This window comes from Ranitomeya imitator, chromosome 7, assembly GCF_032444005.1.
Source record: "Ranitomeya imitator isolate aRanImi1 chromosome 7, aRanImi1.pri, whole genome shotgun sequence".
Classification (NCBI taxonomy): Eukaryota; Metazoa; Chordata; class Amphibia; order Anura; family Dendrobatidae; genus Ranitomeya; species Ranitomeya imitator.
This window is the reverse complement of record NC_091288.1, coordinates 76,377,147-76,391,500: the sequence shown is the minus strand read 5'-3', so window position 1 is coordinate 76,391,500 and position 14,354 is coordinate 76,377,147. Positions and strand designations below refer to the sequence as shown.

General features: G+C 43.5%; 1 protein-coding gene across 5 annotated transcripts in view; it reads left to right on the top strand.

Moving 5' to 3' along the window:
- ARMC8 (armadillo repeat containing 8) overlaps positions 1-14,077 on the top strand; it is a 134,363-nt gene extending 120,286 nt beyond the window's left edge. For 3 of the 5 annotated variants that reach the window (XM_069733535.1, XM_069733538.1, XM_069733537.1), the window contains 3 exons: positions 6,761-6,833; positions 9,290-9,383; positions 13,390-13,775. In XM_069733535.1, the coding sequence (XP_069589636.1) occupies positions 6,761-6,833; positions 9,290-9,383; positions 13,390-13,423 (201 nt within the window). In that variant the 3' untranslated portion in view covers positions 13,424-13,775. Of the gene's footprint in view, positions 1-6,760; positions 6,834-9,289; positions 9,384-13,389 lie in introns of all 5 variants that reach the window. The other 2 variants (XM_069733539.1, XM_069733536.1) reach the window with 1 other exon arrangement.
- The last annotated feature ends 277 nt before the right edge of the window (positions 14,078-14,354 follow it).

Sequence of the window (14,354 nt, the reverse complement as noted above, 5' to 3'; positions counted from 1 at the left end):
TGCCTGGCTCTCCGGGTGTTCCGGAGCCGGCGGGTATTCTTAAAGAAGGGGTAATTTTGTCTGCCATTTCCCCTGATTTGCGGCGTGTGCTGCAAAAGTTTCAGGCTGATAGACCTGACCGTTGTCCTACGGAGAAACTGTTTGTCCCTGATAGATGGACTGGTAGAGTTATCTCGGAGATTCATTGTTCAGTATTGGCTGGTCATCCTGGAATCTTTGGTACCAGAGATTTGGTGGCTAGATCTTTTTGGTGGCCTTCTTTGTCACGGGATGTGCGTTCTTTTGTTCAGTCCTGTGGGATTTGTGCTCGGGCTAAGCCCTGCTGTTCTCGTGCCAGTGGGTTGCTTTTGCCCTTGCCGATTCCGAAGAGGCCCTGGACGCATATTTCCATGGATTTTATTTCTGATCTCCCTGTTTCTCAAAAGATGTCGGTCATTTGGGTGGTTTGTGATCGCTTCTCTAAGATGGTCCATTTGGTACCCTTATCTAAACTGCCTTCCTCCTCTGATTTGGTGCAATTGTTTTTCCAGCATGTGGTTCGTTTGCATGGCATTCCGGAGAACATCGTCTCGGACAGAGGTTCCCAGTTTGTTTCGAGGTTTTGGCGGTCCTTTTGCGCTAAGATGGGCATTGATTTGTCTTTTTCTTCGGCTTTCCATCCTCGGACTAATGGCCAAACCGAACGAACTAATCAGACTTTGGAGACATATCTGAGATGCTTTGTTTCTGCTGATCAGGATGATTGGGTGTCCTTCTTGCCTTTGGCTGAGTTCGCCCTTAATAATCGGGCCAGCTCGGCTACTTTAGTTTCTCCTTTTTTCTGCAATTCTGGTTTCCATCCTCGTTTCTCTTCAGGGCAGGTTGAGCCTTCGGACTGTCCTGGTGTGGATGCGGTGGTGGACAGGTTGCAGCAGATTTGGACTCATGTGGTGGACAATTTGACATTGTCCCAGGAGAAGGCTCAACGTTTCGCTAACCGCCGACGTTGTGTTGGTCCCCGACTTCGTGTTGGGGATTTGGTTTGGTTGTCATCTCGTCACGTTCCTATGAAGGTTTCCTCTCCTAAGTTTAAGCCTCGTTTCATTGGACCATATAAGATTTCTGAGGTTCTTAATCCTGTGTCATTTCGTTTGGACCTTCCAGCTTCTTTTGCCATCCATAATGTGTTCCATAGGTCGTTGTTGCGGAGATACGTGGCGCCTATGGTTCCCTCCGTTGATCCTCCTGCCCCGGTGTTGGTCGAGGGGGAGTTGGAGTATGTGGTGGAGAAGATTTTGGATTCTCGTGTTTCGAGACGGAAACTCCAGTACCTGGTCAAGTGGAAGGGTTATGGTCAAGAAGATAGTTCCTGGGTTTTTACCTCTGATGTTCATGCTGCCGATCTTGTTCGTGCCTTTCATTTGGCTCATCCTGATCGGCCTGGGGGCTCTGGTGAGGGTTCGGTGACCCCTCCTCAAGGGGGGGGGTACTGTTGTGAATTCTGTTGTCTAACTCCCTCCTGTGTTCGTGAATGGTACTTCGGCGAGTTCTGTCTATGGGCTCCCTCTGGTGGCTATGAGTGAAGCTGCTGCTTCTGAGGTTCCTTACACAGGTGACGTGGTTTATCCTTTGGTTGGCTTCTCTATTTAACTCCACTCAGATCGTTACTCCAGGCCAGCTGTCAATGTTTTAGCATTGGTTCAGTTCGCTCCTGGATCTGCCTGGTGACCTGTCTTCTCCTGCAGAAGCTAAGTTCCTTATTGTTATTTTTGCTCATTGTTTCTTTGTCCAGCTGGTTATCCTGATTTTGTCTTGCTAGCTGGAAGCTCTGGGATGCAGAGTGGCCCCCCCCCCCCCCCCCGCACCGTGAGTCGGTGCGGAGGTCTTTTTTGCGCCCTCTGCGTGGTCTTTTGTAGGTTTTTGTGCTGACCGCAAAGATTCCTTTCCTATCCTCTGTCTATTTAGTAAGTCTGGCCTCTCTTTGCTGAAACCTATTTCATTTCTGCGTTTGTGACTTTCATCTTTTCTCACAGTCATTATATGTGGGGGGCTGCCTATTCCTTTGGGGAATTTCTCTGAGGCAAGGTAGGCTTTATTTTCTATCTCTAGGGCTAGCTAGCTCTGAGGCTGTGACGAGGCGCCTAGGGAGCGTCAGGAGCGCTCCACGGCTATTTTTAGTGTGTGTGATAGGATTAGGGCTTGCGGTCAGCAGAGCTCCCACATCCCAGAGCTCGTCCTGTATGAGTTTAACTATCAGGTCGGGTGCTCCTAACCACCAGGTCATAACAGTCATCATCTCGCGAGACCGCAATGCACTCTTGAAACCAGAGCGCGCGAGGAGCGTCGGTAAATGCTTCCTGGATCCAGGGGCCAACAGAGGGTGAGTATATAACTATTTTTTTATTTTAATTCTTTTTTTTAACAGGCATATGATTCCCACATTGCTATATAGTACGCGGGCTGGGCAATATAGTACGCGGGCTGGGCAATATAGTACGTGGACATGCATATTCTAGAATACCCGATGCGTTAGAATCGTTCCACCATCTAGTTCCTAATAATTGGCCTGCCAAGACAGCCCGTCAATCGCCAACTAACAAGCAAAATAATTGTTCATTGGTTCAGATGATTTTTAAGCTTGATAAAAAAAAATCCTTCTCAGCAGCACATCATTCTGTGTAAACAAGTTGTGCTGCCAAGAACAATTATATTTTATTATTTTCCCTCCCGCCATGACAGCACTCCTGAAGGAGGGATCCACCCACCAAGGATAGGAAACCTACTGAAATAAAAGGGAATGAAGGGAGCCTTGTGCTGAAAGCCTTTGATGAAAATGGAAGAACAAAATGTTACCCAGCCCTGTCCTGGTGTCCAGAAGAGCAGGCTACATGCTTGTGGTGCCAGCCTTCAGGGTCCAGGAAGCGCCATTCACGGGTCCAGAGTGGGCTTTGTTGCACATGCAAGCACGGGTGGCAGAGACTGAGAATCGCTGCATGTCTGACTGCTGCGCCGCCCTCACCACCACCCCCTGCTCTGTGTGGCATGCTGAAGGCTGCCAGGACGCACAGGTAATGAATGGCGTCCTCGTTGACATTATGGGCTGAAGACATGCTGGGAGGACAGACCAGAAATGGAGCGCTCTAGCTTCAGCTCTCCTTCCTGAGGTGCCATAGAGGATCAGGTGCATCAGCAGACTCACTGTCAGCAGCGTGAACACAGCGAAGGGGGCAGCCATTCAAGTGGCAGGAGCACCAGCCGTCCCAGGCAGAGTCTCTGGACTATATAGTCTCTGAGAGGAGGCTTTATGTATCCCAGAACAGCCTCCGCATCCAGTACCCTGTGGTGACAGCAGGTGATGTTAAGAAGAACAACAGAGACTGTGCGCTATGTAAAAAGCCCACTAGCAGTGGGCTGGCAGAAGAATCTCTGTTCAGACTGCATTCACAAGACCATTAGCGAGAAGACTCCAGACTTTGCCTCAAGCCTCAGATCTGTCATCAAGGCTCAGGTGTAAAGCTTCCTAAATTCCCTATTAAAAAAGAGAAGAAAAAATCAGTCTTTTCTGAATCTGACGTTTCTCTTATCAGAAGGGAAATATCACCGTGAGTCTTTGTCCTCATCCACCTCGGGCAGGGACATGGGGGGTAGACCATGTTTTTTTCCAGTGGAAGATACAGATAGGCTAGTTAAAGCTGTTAGGTCCACAATCGGCTTAAGAGGAGATGATGGTTAAATCCCTAGACGACATGACTGAACGGGAAACCACTGGGTAAATCTGACAGGGAGAAGGACTTGGGGATCCTAGTTAATGATAAACTTACCTGGAGCAGCCAGTGCCAGGCAGCAGCTGCCAAGGCAAACAGGATCATGGGGTGCATTAAAAGAGGTCTGGATACACATGATGAGAGCATTATACTGCCTCTGTACAAATCCCTAGTTAGACCGCACATGGAGTACTGTGTCCAGTTTTGGGCACCGGTGCTCAGGAAGGATATAATGGAACTAGAGAGAGTACAAAGGAGGGCAACAAAATTAATAAAGGGGATGGGAGAACTACAATACCCAGATAGATTAGCGAAATTAGGATTATTTAGTCTAGAAAAAAGACGACTGAGGGGCGATCTAATAACCATGTATAAGTATATAAGGGGACAATACAAATATCTCGCTGAGGATCTGTTTATACCAAGGAAGGTGACGGGCACAAGGGGGCATTCTTTGCGTCTGGAGGAGAGAAGGTTTTTCCACCAACATAGAAGAGGATTCTTTACTGTTAGGGCAGTGAGAATCTGGAATTGCTTGCCTGAGGAGGTGGTGATGGCGAACTCAGTCGAGGGGTTCAAGAGAGGCCTGGATGTCTTCCTGGAGCAGAACAATATTGTATCATACAATTATTAGGTTCTGTAGAAGGACGTAGATCTGGGTATTTATTATGATGGAATATAGGCTGAACTGGATGGACAAATGTCTTTTTTCGGCCTTACTAACTATGTTACTATGTTACTATGATGTTTGGAGGGATAAAGCATAACAGAGTGGAAAAAACCTGAGAAAACTGGTGCCTTGCCCTTGTCTTCAAAAAGGAGATAACCTTTTGAGGAGAAGGACTCTGAGGATTTTGATACAGCCCTATCAATCCTAGGGACCTTATCACATACCTCTAAGAGGTGAACCCTGCCTATTGAACATTCTGGGATGTCTGAAACGCACGTGGGAAGTGTCAGCAAGGGGTCTGAAGCCAGCGATTGCTGGAAACTGTACCACCCATTCCCTTATGATCTGGCGGCAACAAGGCACGCCGCTGTAACGCACGTAGGAAAGTGGCACCATCGCCTGGGTTTGGTAAGACATGTTGTTTATACTTTTGACACCAATGTAGGATATTATAAGCCTTGTACCCACATTGTATTGTTGTACCTTCATGTATCACAGGCACTTTAGCCATACTGTACCTTGGGTATATAGTTTGTATAGTCTATGAATGGTACTACTCCATGATATGTAGTGGGCACCCAGTTACTTATTTTTTTTAATTTTTTCAAACTACATTGTGAAGTAGATTTATATCCTGTGCTTTACCTGTCCTCCGGTGGTGCCTCTTAATTTTATTGGCTCATCACCTTGCACTATTGGCATTTTTCAATGCGCTGTTTGCTTGTCTTTTTTAAAGAAATGTCAAATAAAGTATTATATTTTATTGTTCAATATACGCCTCTCATTGCAAAGTGGATCAGGGAGGCCATTAGTTTATCCTACTCTGCTAGCGGTGCTCCGGTTCCTGAGGGCATCAAGGCTCAATGCACCAGAGCTGTGGTGACCTCTTGGACAGAGAAAATGGAAGTATTGATTATTCAGATTTGTAAGGCTACTATGTGGTCCCCCCCTCTGCTTTAGGCACTAAAGACTGGATCTATCCTCCTCTGCTGACTTATGTAGAAGGGTGCTGCAAGTCTCTCTAAGGGGTCTCGTTTCTCCATAAATGTCTCAGGTGTGCTGTCATGGGTGAAGAGAAAACACCAAGGTTACTTACATGTAGCTAATTTTCGAGAACCCATAACATCACCGGTATGGTATGCCCCCCCCCCCCCTTTTCTCACAATATGGGTGTGCACTATAGATTAGGTGTTTGATGTGATGTCGGTTGTGTTTATAATGTTGTTGGAGGTCCTCCCATGTTCTGTAACCCAACTGATGCAGGGGAGAAGTGCCACCCTTCTATTTCAGTAGGTTTCCTGTCATTGCTGGGTGGATCCCTCTCTAGTGTGCTGTCGTGGGTTCTGGAAAAACCGGCTACCGGTAAGTAACCTTGGTGTTTTTCTTGAAGATAGTTAACCAACTATCTAAACTTACAAATGTTCAATATGATCTTCCCTAGAGCTCAAACATAGACTTTACATCACAATTAAAGTCTTAAAAGTCAACTGAGGTGCGTTCAGATATTCCAGTCACTTGTGACTGGTAAGTAACCTTGGTGTTTTATGCACACAGAACAATTAAACGAACAATTGTTCTGTACATGAAGTGCAGTCTGCCTGTCTAAATAGGCTAGTAGGCACCTCTTACAGCTAGGACAGGTTGATATTAGTAAACCAGCCATGAGAAGATGATGATTCAGGCAACTGCCATAAGTACTGAAAGTAAGGGAGTACCTGAGTTTTCCTGAAAAAACTGGTAATCTGATTCATGCTGCCCGCTTTGCAGGTAGCATGAATCCGAGACTAGCTGCACAAATGCAGCCAGTTACATTCTTACTCTGCTGCTTTTCCAAAAAAGTATATTTGAAATATCTGGCTGGGACTAATGCCAGAGACCAACTTAGTCCGGCTCTTCCCAGCACAGGTGCTAGTGATTGTCAGGTCTCTCCCTATAGGCGCATGAAGTCAGGACCTGTCAATCACTTAGACCGGAGGCAGAGCCGGACCAATCTGTTCTCCAGGCTAATCTTGTTCTCCAGCTATAGTCCCTGGCCAGATCTTAAGTCTATATGTTCACTGAAACACTGGAGCATTTTAGAGAAAAATATACCTGGCTGCAGTCGTGCAGTCTGGCTCTGACTCATGCTTTGCTCAGTTTGGGCATCATGAATCAGATGACAGGTTCCCTTCTAAGTATTGTGATTTTTCTCAGTTTTTGTTAGAAGCTAGCACTGTATGTGATTTGTGTTGTGATATTAATATTGCCTTTCTGTGCAGTTTTTACCCCTAGTAGTAGTTTATAAAAAAAGTGAAGCCTTTGGGTTTGCTCATAACATACATTCTGGTATTCTGTTCCCTCTTCTCAGGGTCATTCCAATCTGAAGCTTCAGCTAGCTGCAATGTTCTGCATAGCAAACCTCACATGGAATGAAGACGAAGGTAATGAAGACCACCATGGTCATTCTCACCGTTGTAAGGCCCATCACATGTCCGTGTTTCCAGTGCTTGTGGCATACGTTTTTTGCATGGATGCCATATGTGCCCATTATAACCTATGCTGCACATGTTCATATTTTTACATGGACCGTGTGAACCAGACAGACATGTCCGTTTTTTACTGGCAGCATAGATGACAAAGATGATGGATCACGCACAGCAGACGGGATGGCATCAGTGTCCCATCCGTGTGCTGTGAATAGTTAACATTGCAAAGTCAAGGAGAAGCTTCGTAATTTCATTCTTTCTTTGTCCATACTGGAAAAACACTGATGGCACACTGATCCAAATGCTGATGACACCAGTACTATTTTTTCCAGTGCAGGTTTTATACAAAGGTGTGAATGGGGCCTTACGGAAGGCTTTAGTAAATTAAAACCTGATACGTTTCTATAGGGGCCTTATATTTGCACCGCTCATCGCTTTTTAGTCACTCTGGATGGCGAGAGAAAAGGTCACCAGTGCAACCCAAAATTATTTCATTCCTGGGAGCCAAAGACACGAATATGTTGGAGGATTTTTTTTGTTTCGTTTTTTATAACTCAAAGTCTTCCTGCATGGACGTAGATAAAAAATCTAGTACTCTGGCTGCAACTAGAAGGTGCATAGGAGGTCTCTGTATACTGTGGTATCATTCAGATTCAATCAAAATAATATGCAATGAGCTTCTGCACTCCCTTTAATATTGGCTGCAGGTAGCCAGAACATACAGCACATCATTTTCTGTAAACCATTTGGTCAGTCCGTCCACGGACACTGTTTAGTTTAATGCTGAGGTTTGTCACTCCACAGTCTTGTATAAATTACTACTTTTTTACCTTAGGGTGCATTCAAACATCTGTGCAAATCAGTCCAAGGCCGGACTGCGAATGCAGCGACCCAAGCTTCACAGCTCCATAGAAGCTCCAGCGCCACTTGAAACTGGACGCACCTCTTGTGAACAGAACAACCTCGGACCGATTTGCATGGACTTCTGAATGAGCCCTCATCTGCGAGATTGTGCACCAATGTCGGAATGGGTCTAAAACATATCAGAAACGTGGTGCAAGTCATAAAAGACAATTTTCACTTTTGGTGCAAATTTATGCCAGAATTCTGTCACATCTAGCTTGATAAATCTCCCCCAGTGTCTGCTGATAAAACAATATTGTAACAGCGCAGACTGCATGGAATATCCTGTCTTGTGTCTGCAGATCTGAAATATATAGAGATTTACCAATAATTTTGAAAAACCTCGTGATGGCTCTGCAAGGAGAAAATGTCAATGACATCTGAAAGTTCACCTAGTCCCTCAACCATATAAACTTTTCATCTGTTCCTTGAACATGTCAGACGTTTCTAAAGTACCGTATATGCTCGAGTATAAGCCAAGACCCCTAATTTTGCCACAAAAAACTGGAAAAACTTATTTACTCGAGTATAAGCCTAGGGTGGGAAATGCAGCAGCTACTGGTAAATTAAAAAAAAAAAAAGAAACCAATAAAAGTAAAATTAATTGAGACATCAGTAGGTTAAATGTTTTTGAATATCCATATTGAATCAAGAGCCCCATATAATGCTCCATACAGTTCATGATGGGCCCCATAAGATGCTCCATATTAAAATATGCCCAATATAATGCTGCACAAAGGTTGATGGCCCCATAAGATGCTCCATAGATTATGCCCCATATGCTGCTGCGATGAAAAAAAATGACATACTCGTCGCTCAGGCCCCCGGCACTTGCGATATTCACCTGCCCTGTTCCACCGCCGTGCGCCGCTCCGTCTTCCGGCTCTCTGACTGTTCGGGCAGAGGGCGCACACCAAACACGTCATCATGCCTTCTGACCTGAACGTCACAACCAGAGGACGCAGAAGACGGAGCCCGGCGGTGTAACGGGGACAGGTGACTATCGTGCAATGCTCACCCTCCCCCGTTATACTCACCCTCGCGGCACGGTCCCTGCTTCTCCGTCATCCCGAGCCGGCAGCTTGTTCCTGTGTTCAGCGGTCACTGGTACCACTCATTAAAGTAATGAATATGCCCTTCACCTCAATGGGAGTGGAGTCACGTCCATATTCATTACTTTCATGAGTGGTACCACGTTACCGCTGAACACAGGAAGAGCTGCAGCGCCCGGAGACCATCACATCGGAGAAGCAGGGACCGTGCCGGGAGCAGGTGAGCATGAGGTGACAGCCGCCACTCCCCCGCCGACCCCCTGAGAATGACTCGAGTATAAGCTGAGAGGGGCACTTTCAGCCTAAAAAATTGGGCTGAAATTCTCAACTTATACTGGAGTATATATGGTAATAGCTATTCTTTAATTTTACCCAGAGTAAATCACTAGACCCCATAAGTGCGCAAAATATCTGCTAATCTCATTTATAACGTTTTTTGTTTTCTTGCTCTGGAAGGTTCACAAGAACGACAAGACAAGCTCCGTGAAATCGGAATTGTTGAAATCCTCCATAAATTGAGTCAGTCAACAGATCCAAACCTATGTGACAAGTAAGTAGCTGTGGCACAGTCAAGCTGTACTCATAATATATAGATGCCCATTTATCTTAAAGGGGTTGTTTGTAGTGATGAGCGAATGTATTCGTTGCTCAGGTTTTCCCAAGCACGTTCGGGTGATCTCCGAGAATTTATTATTGCGTGGAGATCTAGATTTCATCACCTCAGTTGCATGATTTACGGCTTCCAGTTAAGCTGAATACATGTGAGGAATGCCTGTTTTTTAGGGAATTCTCACATGTATTCAGTGTATCTGGAAGCCGTAAATTATGCATCTGAGGCCATGAAAACTATATCTCTGAGCAATAACAAATACTCGGAGGTCACTGGAGCATGCTCGGGAAAACCCGAGCAACGAGTATACTTGCTCATCACTATTTGTTTCCTTTCAATTAAATGTATCCTGGAGTTTGCTGAAAAACAAAAGTGGGCTCTACTAACCTTTACCGTAATGTCTTCGCCACTGTTCCCAATGTCTGGCATTGGCTGCAGCTCTTAAAATCGCATTGATGATGCATCAGCCGATCCATGAGCTCAGCAGCTCTGAACGGGGCATTCCGACTACATGGTAATAGTAAAGTGCAAACGAGGGAATAACCACTTTTAACCCCTTAATCCCATATGACGTACTATCCCGTCAAGGTGACCTGGGACTTAATTCCCAGTGACTGGATAGTACGTCTTATGCGATCGTCCGCGCTCACCGGGAGAGTGCGTCCGATCGCAGCTGACATCCAGCACTATGTGCCAGGAGCGGTCACGGACCGCTCCCGGCACATTAACCCCTGGCACACCGCGATCAAACATGATCGCAGTGTTCCGGGGGCATAGGGGAGCATCACGCAGGGAGGGGGCTCCCTGCGGGCTTCCCTGAGACGATCGGTACAAGGCGATGTGCTCACCTTGTACCGAGCGTCTCCTCCCTGCAGGCCCCGGATCCAAAATGGCCGCAGGGCTACTTCCGGGTCCTGCAGGGACTACTTCTGGGTCCAGAGCAGGCGCTGGTAAGCAAGGAGCAGGGCACGCCAGATCGCTGATCTGACACAGTGCTCTGCAAAGTGTCAGATCAGCGATCTGTCACTATACAGTGATGTCCCCCCCTGGGACAAAGTTAAAAAAAAAAAAAAAAATTCCTAAAGAAAAAAAAATATAAGTACACATATTTAGTATCGCCGTGTCCGTAACGACCGACCCATAAAACTGTCCCACTAGTTAACCCCTTCAGTTAACACCGTAAAAAAAGGCAAAAAAACAACGCTTTATTATCATACCACCAAAAGTGGAATAACACACGATCGAAAAGACGGATATAAATAACCATGGTACCGCTAAAAATGTCACCTTGTCCCGCAAAAAACGAGCCACCACACAGCATCATCAGCGAAAAAATAAAAAAGTTACAGTCCTCAGAATAAAGCGATGCAAAAATAATTTTTTCTATGAAATAGTTTTGATCGTATAAAAAGCGCCAAAACATAAAAAAATGATATAAATGAGGTATCGCTGTAATCGTACTGACCTGAAGAATAAAACTGCTTTATCAATTTTACCAAATGTGGAACGGTATAAATTCATGAATAGCTGGTTTTTGGTCATTCTGCCTCACAAAAATCTGAATAAAAAGCGATCAAAAAATGTCACGTGCCCGAAAATGTTACCAATAAAAACGTCAACTCGTCCCGCAATAAACAAGACCTCACATGACTCTGTGGACCAAAATATGGAAAAATTATAGGTCTCAAAATGTGGTAACGTAAAAAAAAAATTTTGCAATAAAAAGCGTTTTTCAGTGTGTGACGGCTGCCAATCGTAAAAATCCGCTAGAAAACCTGCTATAAAATTAAATCAAACCCCCCTTCATCACCCCCTTAGTTATGGAACCATAAAAATGTTTTAAAAATGTATTTATTTCCATTTTCCCGTTTGGGCTAAAGTTAGGGTTGGGGCTTAAGTTAGGGTTAAGGTTGGGGCTAAAGTTAGGGGTATTGGTGGTGTAAAAATGAGAAATTGCTGGTCAACTTTTAACCCTTATAACTCCCTAACAAAAAAAAATGTTTGGTTCCAAAATTGTGCTGATGTAAAGTAGACATGTGGGAAATGTTACTTATTAATTATTTTACATGACATATCTCTGTGATTTAAGGGCATAAAAAATCAAAGTTGGAAAATTGCAAAATTTTCAAAATTTTCGCCAAATTTCCATTTTTTTCACAAACGCAAGTTATATCGAAGAAATTTTACCACTATCATAAAGTACAATATGTCACGAGAAAACAGTCTCTGAAAATCACCGGGATCCGTTGAAGCGTTCCAGAGTTATAACCTCATAAAGGAACAGTGGTCAGAATTGTAAAAATTGGCCCGGTCATTAACGTGCAAACCACCCTTGGGGCTTAAGGGGTTAATGGCTGGCATTTAAATTTAATGCTATATGTACAATATAGAAATATAAATTTTCTTATGGCTGTAAATCATCATTGCATCTCTGTAAATACAGCTTTGTTCTATAAGAAGCTTGTTTCATGTAGTTAAAATTTCTATCCCAATTATGTTTTTTTTTTTGTTTTTTTTACCTTGAATGTGGGAAGCATGCAGTAAAATAATGGATGTATTGGCCTACCTCTATCTGGATGCCTCTACATTTTTGTTGTAGGGCAGGGAATATATCAGAAAATGACACCATATCCTGATTGCTGCCCTTGGTAGCATGATTTTATTAATCCCTTCAAAAAATAATCAACCAAATAGGTATGGCGAATAAGTGCTCCTCATGTATGGAGCACGCTCTGGAGCTGCGCACATTCCCTAGAGCACGGGTGCCAGCTGTGCTGTACAGACAGCCAGTACCTGTGAAGCAACTGCAATGTAACCGTAATGGTCTACTGAAGTTCACTGTGTCTTCCATGTTGGTGCAACTTTGAAGGAGATTTTCAGTTTTGCAATACCCTGCAATATATAGTATAACAGTATACAGGCAATCAAACGGTTGCCGGTTTCATTTAAAAAAGAGCACATTTGTATCGCTCCCCTTTTCCTCAAACGTAAATTGCAAAGATTAAAAAGTAACGTATTTTGATTGCTGCATGTGTGTTTGACCAAACTAATAAAATATTTACCTTGTGTGGTGAATGCCGAATAAGAAAATCTAAATCTTTCAAAATATTGTTAAAACTTTTTTTTTTTCTAAATTCCATCCCACTTTGAATGTTTTTGCCGAAACAACAAAACCTCATATAGCTATGTCCATGAAAAAATTAAAAAGCTATGGCTCTTAAAAGGAAAAGGGAAGGAAAAAAAACTATAAATGATTGCATCTCCAACATGTTAAAATTTAGGAATTGCAGACCACAGTGTGCACCAAAATTTCACTTGGAGGGTCTGTCACTTGCTCGAAAATAGCGAATCAGATGCCTTCTAAAAATCTCTGAGCTCCCCTGGTTCTGTCTCTCCTTTTTCCTTTTTGTGCTGCGTCCCTCCATTGCAGAGATATTCACATTTGTGTCTTCTGGGGCACAGTATGTGAAATCTCTGCTATGCAGTCCAGCTTGCAGTTTCTTCTCTGGGGTCATGCACTTTCACTCCTAGATGTTGTCAATCAGCTCAGCAGCCAATCTAGCCGTTTCGGATGCTGTTAAGCTGTGATTGGCAGCATCTGGGAGGGAGGAGTGAAAGTGCATGCCTCCAGAGAAGAAACACCCAGCTGGACGCCCAGCAGAGATTTCACATACCGTGCTCCAAAAGATACAAATGTGAATATCTCTGCAATAGAGTGATGTAGCGCAAAGCAGAAAAGATTCAGACTCTGAGGAGGCTAGGAATTTTTACAAATTATTTATCTCATTTGAGCAAGTGACAGGCCTTCTTTAGCAATCACCCATTAGTATAACAAAGGTAATAATCCTTCCATTAGAGCTTGTGCTTCAGCGTACCTAAAATTCTTAAGCTTTGTGTGATTTTTATGTGAAATTCATATTTAAATTGTAATTTTTCCTCCTTCTAGGGCAAAAACAGCACTACAGCAATATTTTGCATGATCTTGGACTTTTTTCTTACATCGCCTCCGTTTTCACATTTTCACCTATGGACGAGCAAGCAACTAGTCTGTCTCTTTAGTGCACACAGTCACCTTGGACTGCTCTACAGAGCATGTAAAGTTGATATAAGCTGCCTCAGCAGAATGGACTACTTCCTATATAACGACCCTGCCCCGAGTGGGATATTAGTATTAATTTCTTTTTCTTTCTCATTTTGGGATTTTCTGAGCTACGGATTTTTAATGCTGTTGCTGCAAATTTTTTGGCGTGGCTAAATACCTCAACCCTTTAATTTTCTTATATACTTGCACACTTCTTGAGACCTTGAGGAAACATGGACCCTCTCATTATTTTTGTTGTCCCACTTTAATTTACCAGGGCAAAGAATTTGCTGTAAAAAAAAAAAAAGACCTTTTAAGTTTGTAAAAATGTTATTTAAAAAAAAGTGTAAAAATATATATATATAAATATATACATGCACAGACGTGCAGGACAATAAGTGCCCCTAAAATTTATGTTAAATTTTTGAGCGTACAGATATTTGTAAGTAAACTATATGCATTTCTGAAGTGAGTGTTTGTATATATTTTTGGTTTTCTACAGATAAATGGGTGACTGTTTGCCTGTTGAATTCATTAAAAAAATTCTTTTAAATCTTTTTTTTAACTGATTTTCCTTTTAAACTTGTAAAGATGATTAATATGTCTGGTTCTACTTATTGATTATATAGTCACGATTACTCAACACAAAAGCTCTATTTTATAACCAATTATGCACCACTTCACAAAAGTCCACTGTATGTGAAAGTATTACTAGAGAATAGATATTCGAATCCCCATACTACAGTCTCACTCCACCTCATACGAGAAAAGACGCCATAAGATTCATCCAACAATACTTATTTCTGCAGATCTAAGAAGGACGGCTTGAC